This window comes from Phragmites australis, chromosome 7, assembly GCF_958298935.1.
Source record: "Phragmites australis chromosome 7, lpPhrAust1.1, whole genome shotgun sequence".
In the NCBI taxonomy this organism is placed as follows: Eukaryota; Viridiplantae; Streptophyta; class Magnoliopsida; order Poales; family Poaceae; genus Phragmites; species Phragmites australis.
The window spans coordinates 6,886,542-6,906,848 of NC_084927.1; the positions used below are offsets into that span (position 1 = coordinate 6,886,542).

General features: G+C 40.8%; 2 protein-coding genes across 2 annotated transcripts; both read right to left on the bottom strand.

Annotated features, from left to right (window-relative positions):
* Positions 1-10,703: 10,703 nt before the first annotated feature.
* Positions 10,704-15,236, bottom strand: LOC133923929 (peptide methionine sulfoxide reductase B5-like). The gene is made up of 4 exons (XM_062369238.1): positions 15,181-15,236; positions 13,503-13,901; positions 11,216-11,372; positions 10,704-11,099 (listed from the first exon to the last, which is right to left on the bottom strand). Exons 1-4 carry the CDS (start codon positions 15,219-15,221, stop codon positions 10,941-10,943), a joined length of 756 nt encoding a protein of 251 aa, XP_062225222.1. The 5' UTR covers positions 15,222-15,236; the 3' UTR covers positions 10,704-10,940.
* A 63-nt stretch (positions 15,237-15,299) lies between these two features.
* On the bottom strand, positions 15,300-18,324 carry LOC133923930 (peptidyl-prolyl cis-trans isomerase FKBP19, chloroplastic-like). Its single transcript, XM_062369239.1, has 8 exons — positions 18,006-18,324; positions 17,709-17,781; positions 17,081-17,191; positions 16,353-16,417; positions 16,219-16,269; positions 16,002-16,082; positions 15,634-15,678; positions 15,300-15,410 (listed from the first exon to the last, which is right to left on the bottom strand). Exons 3-8 carry the CDS (start codon positions 17,181-17,183, stop codon positions 15,351-15,353), a joined length of 405 nt encoding a protein of 134 aa, XP_062225223.1. The 5' UTR covers positions 17,184-17,191; positions 17,709-17,781; positions 18,006-18,324; the 3' UTR covers positions 15,300-15,350.
* Between the last annotated feature and the right edge of the window lie 1,983 nt (positions 18,325-20,307).

A 20,307-nucleotide genomic window follows, 5' to 3' on the forward strand; every position in this document is an offset into this window, starting at 1 on the left:
CGAGTATAATAATGGTGAGTTTGCTAAATTTCAAGAATTTGTACGAGATTCCAAGATGCCCCTTTATCCCAACTGTAAGGAGAAGTACACATGGATATTTGAGAACCTAAAACTTCTATAGCTAAAGACAACACATGATTGGACTAACAAGAGTTTTGAAGCATTATTGGATCTGCTAAGGGACATGTTACCGAAGAGGAACTTGGTGCCCGTGGACATCTACGGTGTGAAGAAGATAATTTATCCTTTAGGACTGGAAATAGAAAAAATACATACATGTAAGTAGGATTGTATCTTGTTTCATGGAGAGTATGTGTAATACCGAATTTTTGAAAAAAAAGAGAGAGAGAGAGTTGACCAAATATTGACTTTTTGATCCGTTGCTCGTATGGCCGATCGGAGACCGTGGTTGCGTTCATCTCGTCGAGACGAACCCATTTTGCTATTCGTATGTCCGTTCCGGGCACTTTGAGACCCGTAGCGAGCCCAATAAATTTAGACCGTTCGTTGTTAAAAAAAAGACACTTAAAGCCGGATGGATCGGTCTTCACCCCGACCCATCTAGAGCTTTCGAGCCGCCGTGTTTCTCTCTCTCTCTCGCTCTCGCGTCTCTCTCTCTCCTGCGTTGCGCCGAGCCCGTCGCCGGCTTGCCGGTCGCCGCCGAGCTCCTGCCGCCTTGCCGCCGCTGCGTCGCGCCACTGCACGCCACCGCCGGTCGCCGCCGCACCGCGCTGAGCACCGGTCGCCGTCGCTCCCGCTCCTGCTATCGCCGTCGCGCCACACAGCGCCGCTGCGCGCCGCCGCTGCTCGCCGCGCCCGCCGGCCGTGCGCCGCCGTGCCTCTGTGCTAGCCGTTGTGCGAAGCAGCAGCAGCTGACCGAGGCAGCCCAGTCGGCCGAAGGCACCAAGCGGAGAGCCAGGAAGAGAAGCCAGGAAGAAGGAAGAAGAAAGGAAGAAAGAGAAAAGAAAAGGAAAGAGAAAAGAGAAGAAAAAAAAAGAAAGAAGGAGAAAAGAAAAAAAAGGGAAGGAAAAAAAAAGAAGAGGAAAAAAAGGAAAAGTTGGAAATTTCGGAATTTCGTCGGATTCGTCGTCAATCTTTCGAAGATGAATTCTCGGTAATTTCTGGACGTTTGTGGTTGGATTAAATCAAATCAAGCAATTTGTGTCGTATCATTTCATGTGATCAATAGTTTGAGTCGTTTTGATAATCGTTAATGATTTGAAGATACGACATCCGAGTCGACGTATTCAATTCATCGAAGCGAAGTCTAATTAGTGCGAAGTTTAGTTCGACTCTGAATTGGAAATAGTGTATCATTTCATGTGATACAATTCTCTGTTCAGTTTTTCGGAATATAGGCGTATAGGCGACGTTTTCAGACGTAGGGTTGATGCTTCATATTTTATGTATTTTAAATGTGTTTTAGTGCTAATAAAATACCTGCTCAGGTGGTACTGCTTCTGGGCGTTCTTGATCGGATTTTTTCTTCGTCGCTTTTGGTAAAAGGCAAGTAACGTGAGGGTGTGGTTCCGTGCTATGTTTGTATTCATGTCTTACTTCTTTTGTAAATAAAATTGAAGTATATGGTTTTCTTTTCTAATCCATTTAAATCATGGATGATGTTGCATTCGATTATTTAAATCAATGCTTTTCTTATTAATTTGGATCGTACCTTTGTCTTCATGAATCAGTTGTGGTTTTTATCATGAGCCATTCAAAAAGGAATAAAGAATTGACGTCAATTCACATGCATACATATGCATTTATGCATTTCATATGGTGATAAAGGCCGATCACTGCCATCACGCGTGATTCGTACCGGTACATGGAGTTGCATGAGATGTTGGCATCGTCCAGCTCTCAAATGGAGTTGCATCATGGCATTCATACATTTCTTTTTATGATATTTGGAAAATTCAGAATTCTGGGAGTTGAATGCCATATTTTGTGGGAGACTGGGTTGAAGTTTGTCGTTACTTTCTCGACAAATATTCTGAAATGATGATCTCTTTAAAACCATGTGTTTTTCTTGTTGATGTGAGAAGAATGTTTTATTCCCAAATACTTTTGAACTAAGTGAGATGTGTTTATATTCATAGCGGTTACTTGCTGAGCTCGTCTCACCCCCTGTTAAATCTTTTACAGGTATGATTAGCTGCTGACGTGCTTTTTTGGGGATGGATTTGGGTAGCTGCACACACTACCTCAATCACCATGTTGATAGCTCAACCGGTGTTTAGAAGATGCACTGTGGTGGTCTGGCGTTTGTTTTTTGTTTATGTTGTGGTAGACGCTGGTAGCGTCCTGACGGTTTCTATATATATGCTGGTTATATCTGTCTCTGTCTGCGTGTGATCTTTCTTTTGGTCAGTTATACTTCTCTATAGAGGAAATGCTGCCAAAATTTCCTATTCTCATATAATTAGGCTTAGTTGTAAAGTAGGGTGTTACAGTATGCAGAGCTGGATCAATGCCTCGCTTATGAAATCCATCGATATAAGCATAGAAATGACGGTGGTAACGGGGATGGAGGCAAGAAAAGTAAAGGATCTCCTAGAAATGTGGTGTGGTGTTTTTCTATAATTCTCCGTCTCAAGCGATTGTTTGCTAATAGAAAGGAGGCTCAATTGGTGTGTTGGCATAAGGAGGGTCATAAAAATGACAGAATGATATGGCACCCAGTGGATTCCGCTTAGTAGCGAATCATTGATTTTACATTTGGTTGGTTCGCTGAAGAATTGACAAATATTAGGATTGTTATAAGCACAGATGGCATGAATCCATTTAGTAATATGAGTACCTCACATAACACCTAGTCTGTTATATTGTCGATTTACAACCTTCCACCCTGACTTTGTAACAAGCGGAAATACATTATGTTGTAGATCTTGATATCAGGACTGAAACAACCAGACAACAATATCGTTGTGTACCTCAAGTCTTTAGTTGATGATCTTAAGAAACTCTGGTCAAAAGGCATCAAGGTTTGGGCTCAATACAAACAAGAATACTTTACCTTGCACGCCACGTTGTTGTCACCATCAATGATTTGCCAGCACTTTGTAGCTTGTTAGGTCAGAGCAAAAGAAGAGAAGAAGCTTGCCCCCATTGCTTAGATGACACATGCAGTTTGAGGTTGAACAACTCAAAGAAAATAGTGTACATGCGGCATCAACATTTCCTTCCTAGGAATCACCCGTACCGAAACATGGATAAGTAATTTGAAGGCACAAGGGAGAAAGCGTTACCTCCAAAGTATTTTAGTGGGGAAGATGTCCACAGTCAGATTAAGAACATCAATGTTGTCCTTGGCAAACAAAAACGATCCTCCAAGGATGACGAAGAAAAAAGAATGTTGAACAAGAAATCAATACTATTCGAGCTAGAGTATTGGGAAAAATTAGATGTTTGTCACTCTATCAACAACATGCATGTAAAGAAGAATATATGCGAGAGTTTGATCGGTACATTGCTCCAAATGAAGGGAAAAGGAAAGGATCATGAGAACACACGTGCTGACCTTGAAGAAATGGACTTAAGGCCGGAGCTCCATGCACACGATACAGACAAAGGAAAACACCTACCCCCAGCAGCTATCACTCTCTCCAAGAAGGAGAAAGAAGAATTATGTGAGTTCTTCAAAGTGTGAAAGTCTCCTTTGGTTACTCGTCCAACATTGCAAGACTTGTTTTGGTGAAAAAGCTAAAAATAAATTTACCATGATGAAGTTCCATGATTGCTATGTGAAGATGATATCACTGCTTGCAGTAGCTATTAGGAGCATCCTCTCAATTAAGGTTCGTGAGGTTATCCTGAGTCTGTGCTTTTTCTTCAATACAATTGAACAAAAGATGCTCGATCCAGACTCGCAGATGGAGCTAGAAAGAAGACTCTTTGAGACTCTACATATTCTTTAGGTGTATTTCTCACCATCCTTTTTCGATGTCATGGTACATCTCACTGCTCACCTTATGAAGAAGATACACTACTTTGCCCATGTGTTCATACATCACATGTTTCCATATGAGAGATATATGAGCGTTCTTAAGTCATACGTAAGGAATTGAGCCTTTCTTGAGGGATATATTGTGCAGGGTTACGCAACGGAGGATGCATTGGAGTAGTCTATTAATTACATTGACCTAAATAACTCAATTGGAATGCCTAAGTCTTGCCATGAGGGGAGACTCACATGTGTAGGGGTCCTAAGGAAGATGATAATAACTCCTAATCTGAAGGCATACGACCAAGCTCATTTTCTTGTGCTACAACAAATGAGCGAAGTGTGCCCATATGTAGATGATCATAAGCAGATGCTACTTGAAGAGAATTCGTGGCAGACCGAAGCTTGGGTTGCGAGACAACATATACAAAGGTTCACAACTTGATTCAGAGATCGAATCAAACAATCGAGTACTCCTACAAGTGCTTCAATAAAAAAAATTGGCATCAGGCCCTATATACACAATTATAACATACCAAGGGTACGATATAAATGAATACACATTTTACACAATTGACTAAGATGAGAAGAGTGTATACCAGAACAGGTGTTCATACAGATGCTTATGACAACAACATGCGGAGGGGCACATACTATGGTCAAATAGAGGAGATCTGGGGGCTAAACTACTTGGGATTTAAGGTAGTCCTATTTTGGTGCCGTTGGGTACATGGGGCAAAGGACATCACTAATGACAAGTATGGATTCATTAGCACTGATCTCAAACATATCAGATACAAGTCTGAACCCTTAGTACTTGCTAAAGATGTTTACCAAGTCTTTTATGTAACTGACACAACAATCAAGAAACGACATGTGGTTCTTGCTGGAAAAAGACGCATCGTTAGAGTTACAAACATTGTTGATGAGGAAGAGTTCAATCAATCTATGAAATCCCCCCTTTTGCTATTGCAATCGTGCCACGCCTTTCACCGATCGAGAACACTCCATAACTACGCTTTGACCATAACAAAGGGATCCATATCAAGAAAGCACGAAAACAGTGAATTTGAAGTTGAGTGTCAAATTTGTAATATTAATGTCAAATTAGATTTTATATATATTAAATTTGTAATATTAATGAATTTATATATATATTGTAATATTAATGTCAAATTTGAATTTTAGGTTTGAAGTTATTTGAATTTGTAATATTAATGTCAAATCTATAGTATTAATGTCAAATTTGAATTTTAGGTTTCAAGTTATTTAAATTTATAATATTAATTAATAGGTGACGGGTGGTACTATTAACATGTCACTTATTATAATTAATCAGTGACGGGTTACATTCGTAGTCCATCACCTTTTACTATATTCACCCATCACCTATTATAAGTCATAGGTGACGGGTTAATATTATAATCCGTCACCTATAACTTCTTATAAGTGATGGGTGGTTATCATAGGTGAGGGTTGACATTTTTCACTCGTCACCTATGATCTTATTATATATAGTCTGAGTCCTCGCGCGCCCTCTTCCGTATTATTTCGCCTAAGTCATTCTTGCTCACTCGCGCTAGGGTTCGCCGCCGCGCTCTGGTCCCCTCTACCCTTCATCGCGTGCCTACTCCATCGACCCTAAGCCGCCTCTGAGCACCCAGCGTCGTCGCCTTCCTCTGTGCGCTGCCACCATCCCAGAGGACCAGGAGCCTGGCGTTGTCGCATTCCTCTACGTGTCGCCGTCCACCTCGCCGCCGCTAGACCAGAGGATCCCCGTTCGCCATCCCAGGTGAGTCTTCTTCTCCGTGTGATGCCCGACCGAGTCGTCATAGCCGGTGCTCTGGCCGATACATGGTCTTTGTTCTTCTCTGTGTGATTCTCCTCTGTGTGATATTAGGCCCCTTATGTGATGCTCCTCTGTCTAATGCAGGCACTGTATCTAGCGGCTATTGAGTCGTGCCTTGCCTCGATTGTAAACTCATTCCAACAAATCTCTTTGTGAGTTTTTATCTCCATTTTACTCTGAACAGTATGGATGCATGATTCTTAATGCTCGGTGATGATTAAGTACATTGAAATTGGACTAGCTAGTTGAGTACAATAGATGAGGTATTGTGTAGTTCTCTATTTGCTAAATGGCATAGGCAGTAACTGGTAATTGTACTTTGATTCTATTTGATCGGTTCTTGTATACCAATTTTAGGATTCTATAGTTCTAAGTTTAATGCCTAGTTGCATTGAGCTCCTGGACATGTGTTGTTGATATCTATGATTCGGGATTAACATGTTTTGATTAATGTATGGAAGAGTAGTATGTCTTGATGGTTCAGTAATTGTGGTTTCTTGCCCTGCAATTCTGTTGTGTTGCTAGTCTCATGTTATACAGGGGCCTATTTCCTTTTTTAGTGTTTAAGGACTTGTTCAGTAGCTATGTCCAGGAAGCTGTAGTAAATTTAAAGAACTCCTTCTTAGGATCTACATCTAGTTGTGATCTCAATTTTCTTGTCCAATTTATGATATGACTAAAGAACAGTTAGGGAGTGGAACCTTAGCTGTTCTAGGGCCAGCTGTTAAGAACCATCTGAGAGCAATTTATGTTACTTTTCCTTGTTGTTCAGCTCTTTATATTTACATGATGAATGGTGTCTTTGCTTCTGAATTATTGGCACATTCTTTCAAGATCATGTTTATCAAGTATGTATTGTACTGCTCTTGTACTATTATTTATAGAATATTGATATCCAAGCTGCACTTTATTTTGTCCTTTCTGTAAATTTTTGAACTTGGAGCACTTTTGGCTGAGATATATCCATGTCTGAATAAGATCAGTTTTTTTTCTTGGTAGGTTGTGTCATCTGTTTTTGTTGTCATGATCTTTAGGAAATAATCCCTCAGTTCAGGCTTATATTCCTTGGTTTTGCTAGTGTAAGCTAAAGCATGTCAATGATCAATTTATTCCACGCCACCATTTATATATTGATTGTGATTGGTCTTATAGTAGGCGTTCATGTGATCGTGGATTGCCTAGGCATTGAATCCAAAATTGAATTTTTATGTTCTACAAATGTTCTGTTTCTTTTATTTTATTCAATCTTGATAATTGTGACCTGCTACTTGATTAGCTTCTGCTACACTTGATTTTCATGGGGCAGAAGCAGGTTGTCACCCCTTAGAAACAAAAGCACAGAGGATGTTAGCACTAGAGGTCACCCTGGCACAAGATGGGGCAGATAGGAGCCCAAGCTCGCACTCGTCGCCCTCCTCTGGTAGCAACGAAAGCCAGTATCCAAGCTTGAACCCTGTTCTGTGTGAGCCTCTGAGCCGATGTCGGGAAAGTAGCGAAGAATACAATCCAACCGAAGAGGTATTGAGATGAGTCAATGCATTTTATACTTCTTAATGGAGGAATATTTTTTGTTTATGTCAACTTTCCTTGTTCTCTCTCTAGATGGAGGAAGCGCAATCTACAAGCAAGACAGCTGGTAGTGGTGCACGAGCCTGAAAGCCAAGGTCACAAACACGGTGACTGACAAACAAGGTTACCATCACGAGAATTGATGCTAACAGGCTGCCTACAGATGAAAAAGGCTTTGAATAGATTCTGGAGGATTGCAGGGCTCATTGCTGGGGAGAGGGTTCCAATAACAACTATGTCTGATGACCTCAGTAATGAAGCGAACAGGGACTTGTTCGATAATGTTATCAAGAAGTATTTGGAGTATCCTAGAAACATGAGCGAGCGTCAAATGATCGTCGCGATCAATGCAGCAATGAAAGCAGTCGTGAAACTTTATAGGAGTTTTAAGAGCAAGCTTGTTAATCAGTTCTTGGCTAAAGAGGTGGTGCCCTTTGAGAGTTGCAAGCACTTGAAAGAGGAAGATTGGGATACTTTTGTGCAGATGAAGAGCTCAGAGCAGTTCATAAAGGAGAGTGAGGAGAAGAAGCAGCTTCAGGCTAGGAACAAAGACAACCACACGACCGACGCAATCGGGTATGTAGGGAAAAGGGCCAAATGACAGCTAGAGGATGAAAAGTTAGCTAGCGAAGGCTATGAGAATCCTTAGTTGCAATTCTAGGGATGATCGCAGTTATATTTGTGTGCAAGGGATGAGCTATCTGAAAGCAGGGAAATCACTGTTGAGCATGGCGTAACTTCTGTCGAAAGGAATCGATTTTGCGCCTATTGGCAGATGGTACTGTAGCATATGTAAAAATGTCACAGCCCGGCTGTTTTCTGCTGTAATTTTGTTTTATCTTACAATTGCTGAAGCCTGAAGCTATATCTCACACTATCGGGTTCATGGTCTCAGGATGCTGCGGAGGAAGGAAGCTGAGAGGTTTAGAGTTTATTCGTTTGGGCTTTTGTTTTTAGATTTTTCTATAAAGCTATATTTTTAGTTTATTAAAAAACTATTTTTGAAATAGGCTATTAGACTTTACAATAATTTTTGACTTTTTAGCACGTAGCTTCTTAGAAAATCATCTCTCAGTGAGCTTCTCAGCTTTAATTTTATTCCTCATAAAACACTTCTCAGAATCTTGTTTAATCTAGATTTTGGTTTTTAACTTTTGGCAGCAGCAGAAGTAAAACCAGAAATAGGAAATAAACAGGGCTTACTACATCAAATCCAAAGCTGGGGAGGCTGGCACTTCCAATGCATTTTGATTTTTTTTAAATTATATTAACTCTTATCGTTACATCAACGTGATATAACTGTACTAGAGTCCCTCCTAACCTCTACATAATAATGCACGCAACTAAAACAACAAATACAAAGCACCAAGAAAAGGTGAAACAATTCTCCACGGTTATTATGCTTAGTCTAAGATATACAGTCTATACTGTCATCCAAACTGGGTAAAGAACTCCGTAGCCACTCTTCAAACATACGCATGCCGAAGACACTTGCTCGCATTGTTCCCATCCTTGTAGCATAGACCATATACAGAACTAATGTGTATACATAAAAAAATCTGCAAACAAGAAATTATTTTCTTCTGGTTAAAGACAATTTTATTTATACATAGTCATATAAACCAACAAAAAGTGGTTGCCGCCATTAGTAGCTTTAAATTTTTACTAAAATCCTGAACCTAATACCCAAATATATTCGTTTGATAGGTGCCTCGGAGTTCTTATAGTTTAATTGTAGTTCGTATTTAGATACATGAAGAAGCCTTGTGATCTGCTAGGCTTAACTGATGGGGTACTTTTGTCATATACCGAAAATATTCTAAAATCTGAACTATACCTTTGAGCATGTTGGGTGCTCTGAAATGTTGCGTGTGATTGGCGAACGGAATGAATTGAACATTTTTTACTTTATTTCTTGTGTTTCTTTCCGTCTTATTCTATATTGATCTTTCTACTTATATGCTCTTATAACCATGTATTTTGTTTGTACTTATTTTAGATGTTGTTAATGCAAAATGATAAAGGTAAATTGATCAATTACATCATTATCATCTTTTTCAAAAAAACTGAATCCAGTCATTTAGTCAAATAATTTCAAAAGTTTCTAGGAAGATCCGAATTTTTTTTTGGAGCGGACCGCGGTAGCGAAAAGGTGCACTGGACAGTTTTTACACGAACCTGGGAACGAGAACGCATTTCCCATTTCACATGCGTGGGCCCGCACTAAGCAGCTGGATCACCTTTTCTTCCTCCTCGTCGGACCCTTCTCCCCATTCTTCTCTTTCTGTTCTTCCTCACGAAGCAGAGCAGAGCAGCAAAATCATGGCACGTTGCTCATCTCTCCCAGCTGGATCCCAGATTTAGATTGTACGAATGGACGAGGGGCGCTTCAGGTTTTGAGCAGTGTTTAGAATCAGCACAAGACAAGAGGCAACCTTCAGACCTTTGAGCTAGTTCGAATGGGAGGGGGTGGGACATAGTTTTAGTGCTTTCTTACTGTAATATGCAAATTTCGGCTAATGCAGTCAGCGACTCAGCTTGATCATTAGTGAAATTCAAAACTGTATGCACATGAATAATTGATTTTTTGCAAAAAGATCATTTGAATTTCAGAGAACATTTGCAAGAAGAACATTTGAATTTCAGAGAACATTTTCATGAAGAGCATTTAAATTTCAGAGGGCATTAACTACCACTAAACAATTCAATGAACTTCGCCACAAAACCCACTACACAAATTACAGCATGAAATTCAGGTCTAAGATAACCATACCGTCAGACTAATCCGTGTACATGTATGCGACAACTAGAACACGGCAGAGTAAAAAATTGGTATGCAAAACGTTTCCTTGTGGGTTATTGAATCAGCAACCAGAACGTTTGAATTTCAGAGGAAATTTGCAAGAACAGACTTGGAGAAATACAAACACAGGTGAAAAAACGTTATACCAGTAGGGAGGCAGGTGGTGTGGCGGGGGTATATGGCGTTGTGGGATGTAGTCGAGGGTGTGGTGGCGTGGGGACTCCGAGGCTGAGCATTCTTTAATAGCCAGGCAGACACGTATCGGCTGCCATTGCAGCTGACTGCAACTTGAGCAGTCCCCACCATCCAACCGTTCATCAAGCAACCAACGCTGGATCAATAGCCATCTCTTCCTTCCTCCTTTCTGTCCGTAGCACGAAAAATGTATTCAAAATTGGGATTGTCTTGTGATTTCCCTGTACCTCCATAGTATGAGAAATTCCCTAAAATTTTGCATATTGTTTGTGAATTGTGATCGCGGGCTCACAGCTTGGAACGGGTAAGACGGCATCTGTATGAACATGTGTTTGCACTTCCCAGGTAAAACGGTAGGGCTGGAATTGCACATGTAATCATTCACTGTAGAAGTTTATTGACTCATCGACAAGATCACCACTTGGGATTGAAGATTATTGACAAAACATTACAGATATGTTAAGAAATTATTACCAGAAGAATACTAGCTTCGATCTCACTAGTCACTATCCGTCGCAAGAGCAGCCAACAGAGGCCAAGCTTATTTTGTTGTGGGGTTTCATCTTGGTGTTCATCTACCGTCAGGCTTCCTCAGAGGCTGGAATGAATTTGAGCGAAATGCTGTTAACACAATGTCGCTCGTCTGTCGGCGTGTTAAACCCCTCCCCTTTGAATACATGCCCAAGATGTCCTCCACAGGTAGCACACGTGATCTCTATCCGCCTCCCATCAGGGTCCGGCTAGTGATGGAAAACAAGATTGGTTAAGTACCAGAGATTGCATAGAATGGAATGAATAGAAGGCCAGAGAGCAATGATCGTTCCTCATCCTGTGTGCAAGAGAGATTCATGCGTACCGTCCGTCTTATGGCCCCAGGAAATCCCTCATAGAATGCTGGCCAGCCACACCCTGAGTTGAACTTTGTAGATGATTTGTACAAGGGAGTTCCACACCCAACACATTCATAAATGCCCTCGCCAAAGAACTTGTCATATTCACCCGTTCCAGGGTACCTAGGAAAACAGATGACCAATTGAATTTAAAACACTTATGACACCTGTTAATAGTTCAACAGAGAAAAAAATCTTTACCACACCATATAATAGCCATTAAGTTAACAGAACCTAACAATTGTATCATGTTTACATGCCATAACAGTTTAACATGTAACAATTATTTCCCATACTAATGTCGAAACTGTGCACAGAATTGCATGCTTACCATGTGAAACGAGCTAAACTAAATGGATTGTCGTAAATTTTAGCGATCATATTGGTAATGGCAATAGATCAGATACTAGATGGGGTCAATCAACATATTCTTACATTACTATACAACTATATGTGATGCACCGGCCAGAACTGTAGCAAAATTCACAATGATCAATCCTGGAGCTAGTTAATTTATCAAATAGTTCTCAACTTTTCTCAAGCTCTACACTCTAGATATTTTTGATAGCTCAACCAAAGAACCTAACTATTTATAGTATTCTAAGGGACTTGCTATTATTAGTTTATTACTACATGCAAGCGTATATATTTTCTACAATCAAAATACCTAGGATCGGCCAGTAAATGTTTGGAAATATGTCCCTTGATAGTAAAACAAGATCCTTAGTCACTAATTCACTATTGAGATCTTGACAGTTGCAACTGGACTACAAAAAGATAGGTTTTCTTTATCTTGGTTTATTGCAATGAAAAGATAATATTTTTCTCTATATTATAATGCCATCGTTAAAGGCACAATCAACTTTATGCAACCTTTTCTGGGTTACCCAATTAACACACGCTCCACAGAAAGATGCATAACCATAGCATAGAATTTGAGGTAGATACAATTAGTTAAACCAAAATTTCGAAAGAAAAATTGCCAAGGAATAAAATGATGAACAATAGAAAGATACATAGTCAACGCAGTGGATGTTATCTACAGACTAAATAAGGGTTCGTTTTGAGTAAGAAAATAAAACTCAAACAGAGTAGCTGGGTACATTTGCTTATAGTAAAGGGCAATTTACCAATTTCTTTGTTGGGTCAATTTTTTTATTTACCATTGCAAAGTTGCGAAATCCCGAATCTGCCATCACAAAACATCTAATCGCGCATATGCCATTTATGTTGCAAACCTTACCCTTATTTGCCATTGTTGACCGGTCAAGATGTAACGGAGGTGTGAAAAGACTACTTTGCCCTTATCTTGTTCCATGGATTTGATGACACTGATTTTCTTTTCCCTTTCCATTTCTCTGTTTAGCTTTGGTAAATTAGGTTGGTGGATTGTACTTATTTATTCCTTATTTGGCATCCGCATCTGTTGGCGAGAGGGGAACGTCGCCGGCATGCTTCACATGAGCTCCATCACCACCATCTTGTCGTGCTCCATCGCTCCATGTCCGACAGTGGAAGGTCTGACCGTCTGAGAAAGGGATAGGGAGAGGGGGAGGGAGAGATGAAGAAGACAGGGACATAACAGGTATTCTCGAAGAAAATTAATGGAAAAAGTTAACGGTGCTGATGGCAATGGCAAATAAGGGCAAGCTTTGCACACTGGATGGCATAGACTGGATTAGATGTTTTGTGATGGCAAATCCCGGATTAGAGCACATTGCAGTGGTATAGAAATAATTATTCGTTTCCTTCTCTGAGAATCCAGAATTGTAGTTCTCTTGAATTAATAATTAGGAGCATTCAGTAACTGCTTGTTGTCTTGACTTATGTAGATTTTGTGTATCATTACATTTCAGTATAAAACATGAACTAGCTTTTCTATATAACAACTAATCATATGAAGGGTGTGATTTAGTGATTAGACTAGCTTCCTTTGATCCCTGCTTGAACAACTTCTTCAACATTTTCGTGCTCTAGTTACAAATTATCTAACAGTCTACAAGCCAGCTAATAATTGTAATATGCAGATACTGGTAGCAAGTCAGAATCAGGCTCTGCAATTAAACGCACAGCATTTCGATGTGGCTACCTATCCATTCGATGGTATTCAAGGAGATCTTTCTTAATGCTTATGCAATCGAATTCAACTGGTGGTTGATCAGTAATACTGTAGATATCTAGTGATTATCCCATCTGGGGGTTGAATTCAGTAACAATAGATACCAAGAGATGGCAGTGCGGTTCACATCTTACTCGGTGCCCTTGAGGCGGAGGATGCGGAACTGCTCCGGCGTGAGGATGGCCTCCCACTCATCCTCCGACTTCTGCACGGGCCCCGGCCCCGGCGGCGTCGTCGGCGACGACATCGCCGCCACGCCGCGCGGGCGAGCGGACGCGGCGTGGTCCCGGCACGGCCGCGCCGCGCACGAGAGCGGGCCTGGCCGAGGCCGCGCGGGGACGAGGAGGAGGGATGAGAGCGGGCGCGCGGAGGGAGCCACGGCGGGGCGGGAGTGGGACGCCATCCTCAGCTTCAGCAGACGCTGCACGCCCATGTCTCTCGGCAGCGCGCGGCACGAGCGTGACGTGTTCGCTTTCGTTACCTGGTGTCGATAAGGCTCTGGATATATATTCTGAAGACAACAATTGAGCCATCTGAAAGTTTCGAGATACCAGCAATCAAGCGATGTTGAGTGATTTCTGATGAAAGGATTAATCAGTATCACTTTGATATAACATTAAAAGCTAATAATTTTCTTTTTTAAAATAATAAGTTTTTTTTCGAACGCGCAGGAGAAATACGTGTCATTGCATTAAGATGAAAGAGTGACCTAGTTTATAAGAGAAATTAAGTTCGAAATCTTAACAAATAGTGTAATACAATCCGTAAAGCTCAGCTCAAGCGCAAGTCAAAGAAGAAGAATGAATAAAATCCCGAGCCATTATGATAACCGAACAACAAAGATACAGAAAACAGTTACAACCTCACAACCACCCAGCAAACAGCATCCACCCTAACAAGACAACCACGCAGCAAACAGCATCCACCCTAACAACGCTACAGCTCATTCTACAGTAATGCTACGGAAATAACAAGTTTCAGACATCTCATTCGCAGTGAATTGGGTTTGTCAATACCTGCAGGCCACAACAACTGAACACTGGACTACAGTAAAGCGCATTTTTAGGTATATTAAGTTCACTCCACAGGTTGGGTTAAAGATTAGAAGATCCGCCTCTACGCTTGTCAGTGCGTTCTGCGATGCGGTGGGAAATCCGTAAATTTCAAGTTTCACCGGTTGCGTGAAAACCTTGCTATGATGCTACAATTTGAATTACTTCAGACAGATGGAGCTAAGATCCCATTTTCACAACGTTAATTTGCAGCTAGAAACTATAAATGTAGTGGTGATCACTTTCTCTATCTTCTCAGTAGTCAGTAGTTGTTATCACTGAGGTAAATACACAGCTTCTGCACAAAATCTTTAAAAAGAGACATAGCCAGTGGAGATGTATGTAGATATGTTCACACCATTTCGTGCACACACATGCTTTGAAAATATTCTTTTTCAGATCCGATTGCATGATATTTACATTTTACATGTTCACTGATCTTCAGTGGACGATGCTCAAAACTTGTGTTTCATTCCCCCAAAATAGTCGTCAGAATTTCGCTGCAAGATGCAAGCTAGGACAGACAAGAGAATGTAAAGTGCACACTAGCATAATCACTCTCCAAGAAAGGAACCTTGTATGTATACTATTGATTTGTAATTATCTTGAGAAGCTCAATGTCGAACAGTAGAGTTTTGTTTATCAATCCTTGATTCCGTAGAACAAAATCAAGAGCTCTTTGACCTTGAAGGAAAGTATTAGATGTTTAATGTGATTTAACCAACAACTGACGAACTCGTAAAATAAGGAGAAATTTTACCGAGAATGCTGTTGGTTTTGGACCCAACTTGTTGTAGTCATTACCTGGGTATCCAAGATCCGGTGGTACGATTATCCTGAAGTGTGTGAGCTCCTCAATAGTACATTTGCAGGTTGCAATAATAGAAATAAACTTATGCCGAAGTTATGGTTTGGGAAATGGAAGACACCTTACCTTCTAACTCCTCCTGGAGCCATGCCTGTTATGGCCTCCTCAAAAGCTGGTATGACCTACTTGTCAAAAACGCTATTTGTGAGAAAGGTACTGACGAAACATTTGATAGAGTTCTCAATGGTGCAAAAACGTGAACATCTGTTTGGTAATTGATATTCAAAACGTTTGTAGCACTGATGGTCTTATATCAGTCCCATAGCATGGACATGGCAAGACAGACTGATACACTACGAGTGCGAGCGAACTAGGTAATCAGTACTACCTGAACAAGTAAATCACCTGTCCTGTTCCAAGCTTAAACTTGAAGAAGTCTTTGTCACCACCCTGAAATTTTCAATTTCAGAATGGTGTATCAGACAAATTGAAGAAATAATTCAGAGGAAAAGCAGATGCACCCCTTATCCTACACCATTCATAGAGCATTGAGATGTGTACTACACCTTTTGAAATTTGAATTTTGAATTAAGACATGGTGTAGCACACATCCTTGTGCAGCATGAATGGTTAGATAAAAGGTGCATGTGCACCTAGGTGCCAAAAAATCCATGTCCATTCATATTTAAAAAAATTTCTGTGACACACTTTTTCCGGCCATACTAGCTACACCAATAAATCACATGATTGTTTAAGCTTGTAGCAATGGGTACCTCAAAAGAACCACCTTTGGTCTTGTTTCGAGCTTCAAAAATACGACCATAGTATCCAATTGTATAGCCATCCCAATCAACCTTAAAGAATTAACAAATTCAAACTTTCATCAGGGTTGGTACAACTCTTCAAATAAGATTACATGGAAGGATACATGTGTATGCATGTATACATAGTAAGCTACATGTACATACATATGTAATGGTTGTAACTCACAACGACCGTCTCCCCCTTCTTTGGGGAAGAGCCATCACCAACCCTTAAGTCCTGTATTTTGTCATGAGAATACTGAATGGAGCATCGGATCATTTGACCATTATGTCGAAATCAATGGCTGGTGGTATAGGTACCTTATACTGGAGGCCTGATTCTGTTTCAGTGTAATCTGGATACCGCATTTTGGTTTTTCCATAATCTTTTGGTTAGAACAAAACAAGTTTCGGTTAGTAGCAGTTAGCTATATATATATATATATATATATATATATATATATATATATATATATATATATATATATATATATATATATATATATATATATATATATATATATATATATATATATATATACTGTCTCACCCTAAAAGGATAGTTTTGTTATACAACGATACTAACTGAATCAGGTCTATGAAAATATGCCAACAGCAAAGTATTACTGCTTCAAGATCAGTTTATCTTAGTCTAACATTTGGTTCTCTTTCATAATGTGACAAGTATACAAAGATCATGACAAGATAAGCAGCGTACATTGAACATCTTTTATATACAATATCTGACAATCAGAACACCAGGACGAGTACGGCACAACATCTTTACTTAAAAACACATCTTCACTGAAAACCTTTAGTAACTTAGCTCCAATAAGAAGTTTCAGCACACAATATTTCACACTGTTCTTTGTTGAAGTGTGAATGTATTAACCATCAGATATTCATGCAAGATGCAACTTTATGTTAGTTAAGCAGTTCGGATATCTATAAATTTACAAAGATCTGATCTAACTGGTTTAAGAATATGTGCTTCATGTGAGGGAGCACCCGTCTATATTCAAATGAAGGCATGTTCACGAAAGACTCACTATCAGCAAATTCAGCTTTTGCCACTCCCTTCTCAAATGTGTACTGAAAGGAGCCAATGCCGATACTAATTGCAGGGATCAACAGCAGTTTTCTTCTGTCCATCACACAACCTGTTCACAAGTAGTTCAGGCTGGTCTTAGTGGAACCCCAGAATAGCAATTACTTTGGACTTGGAGCAATCGAATTTGCATTCATCAACAAAATTAAGTTTGCGAGAGATGTTCTCCAATTACTTGTATTCATTTGGTTCCTATGCATAGCATCCCAGATCAGAAAGTTAAATTACACATGAAGTAATTGCCCATGAGAATTTTATCTTCTCAGTTTTCAGATTGTTTTACTACAGTATATATTAGGTAATTCCCCATGAGAACTTTATCTTCTCAACGTTCAAAGAAACCTTCTTCCAATCAACATAACATTTTTTTTTTCACGAACATTCGCCGTTATCAATAGTGTGACCAATTCAGAATATAGTTGAAGTGGATAACTGAAGCCGCATTACAGAAATCCTTAAGTGGAAGTGTTAACACACAGCAATCATCGCATAACCAAAGTTACGGACACAGTCACAATTGAATGGAAAATATAGACTGTAGCAGAGACAATCGTTGGAACAAATCTCACGGGATAGATAGCCACCGAGACTGATCTGGTATGCTCGGTGCCCCGAGCTTGGCGAGAAGCACCATCCTCTCCTCTGACAGAAAGAAACAGGCGTGGAAAACAAACAACCGATATCAGTAGTACTCCAAGATGCAGCAGGGGGCAGACAAATACGCAGCGACGAAATGGATGCACCGGAGCGTCCACACCAGAAAGAAATTAAGGTTCGGGTTTGAGAGGCCTCGCATGCAGCAACGAAAAAAGAAAAGATTCGACAGAGCAAGACGAACGAATCCATCCAAGCAGGCAAGGGCTTACGCAACAACAGAAGAGGAAGCCGACAATCCAAGTCTTGATGGGGTCGCCACTCCACGCGCGGGCTGTTGAGGCGTGGGAAGAGGAGGACGACGAGGGAAGGCCGGGAGAGAGAGGTGGAGTGGAGCTGCGGTGGTGGAAGCTGAGATGGCTCGGCCTGGGTGGAGGCAGACGGAGAAGGGTGGAGAGGCAGCTAGAGCCGAAAAGGAACGAGTGGTCTGTGGTCGACTCGGTTGGGTTGCAACCTGTTTACAAAGGGTGCCTGCAGATCGGATCGATGGCGCGTCCAAGCCAGGCCTGGGTCCTCTCCTCCCAGCCATCGCTGGCCAGAGCCAGGCGCGAAGAATCGGACACCGGCGGGCGGGGCAACGGTATTAACCAACGTCCGTACGCTCGCCAGGCTTCACGTGATCGCTGCCGTGGTTGTTCGAGGCTCTCCCGTCCCATCGATTGCTTCAGGTTTTTCCGGTCTGGCCATTAGGCATTGTTCCTACTCTTCGGTGCCTATAACATATATCCAATAGCTCATGAGTTGGATGCTACATATCTTTTTTAGCAATTTTTACTTTATCCCTCTTTAGGTGCTAAGACAATTTAAAATATTTAATTTTCATACTAAAATGTGTTGGAAAAAATAGCACTTTTAAATTTAATTTTTAATTCCTAAATATAACATAAACAGCAAGAAAACAAGTATGTTAAACATGACGGATCACAGTAAATGTACCTGTCGATAGCGCGAGATGCAGAAGCCCCCATGATGGCGATACAGCAGACGACGACGAAGGACGTAAACAGACAGGATTGTGATCATGTAGAGGAGACTTGATGACGATAAGGAAGCAGATCGCGTGAACAGTTGACGACGACGACGAAGTAGATCACGAGCAGTTGCGCTGAGCGCTTCCCAAAAACCTTATTCGCCCTCTCACAGTGCAGGATCCCAAGTGCGACGGGTTCCGGAGACCTACTCTCTCGTTTGTCGATGTATGCCAACACAGTGGGACGGAGCAGACTACATATGGCGGTGCAACAGAGAAAGAGGCAAAACCCTACTTACGTATATGCTTTTGTGGCGACAGCTGACATATATATATAGAGAGTATTGTGCGGTTGAGACGTGTCACGATCAGACTCTGTTACACACCATAATCAGATTCCTAACCGAACGATTCCCATACATATACATACATACATACATACATACATATATATATATATATATATATATATATATATATATATATATACCAACGAAAAAAAACTGTAAAAGGAGGTCACACTTTCGCAAGCAACTAGATCCGATTTCGGTGAACCATTCACACAGGTGTCGTGCGTCTGCACTCTCCACCCCCGCCCCCGCTACGGCTACGGCCTGTCCTAGAGAGGTGAGGCGAGGTGAGCGTGTGTTATCTTAGTTCTCTCATCCACACATGCTAAATGGGTAGAGAAGAGAATTCCTTTTAAGTTGATCTCTTTCCACCTCCCATAGCAATGTGGAACTAAAAGATACACACCCACCTCCACTTAGTTGGGCATTTGAGAATTATTTGGAATTCTCAATATATTAGGCTAAGCCTATATATCTAATAACCCCCCACCAAATCTCAAAGTCCCACGGAGATTTATCTTTTCTCAATACTGTTTGATATACCAGTGTTTCGATGAAGATCTGTTAGGGTTGAACATCCATCTATAGCATTAAGGTACACTCATTCACAACTTGGACAATGAACTACGCCTTAAATTACAAGTTTTGTACAAACAAGTTTCACTTAAAGTCATAACTGATACTTGGCTACTAGACAACGATGAAGGACATAGACGAAGCAGACTGTGATGATGCAGACGCGACTTGATGACGATCAGAAAGTAGATCACGCGAACAGTTGACGGCGATGATGAAGCAAATCACGAGTAGTTCGCCGAGCGCTTCCCAAAAACCTTATTTGCCCTCTCCCGGTGCAGGATCCCAAGAGAGACAGGTTTCGAAGACCTACTCTCTCGTTCGTCGGTGCAACAGAGAGAGAGAGAGAGAGGCAAAACCCTTCTTACGTATATGCTTTGTGGCGACAGCTCGCAGATATATATAAAGAGAGAGTATCACGCGGTTGAGACGCATCACGATCGGACTCTGTTACACGCCACAATCAGATTCCTAACCGACACGACATGATTCCCATATATATATGTATATATATGTGTGTATATATGTATATATGTATATATGTATATATACATATATATATATCTGTTTGCCCACGTAGCAAAAAGAATAAAACTGCAAAAGGAGGCTGCACCTGTG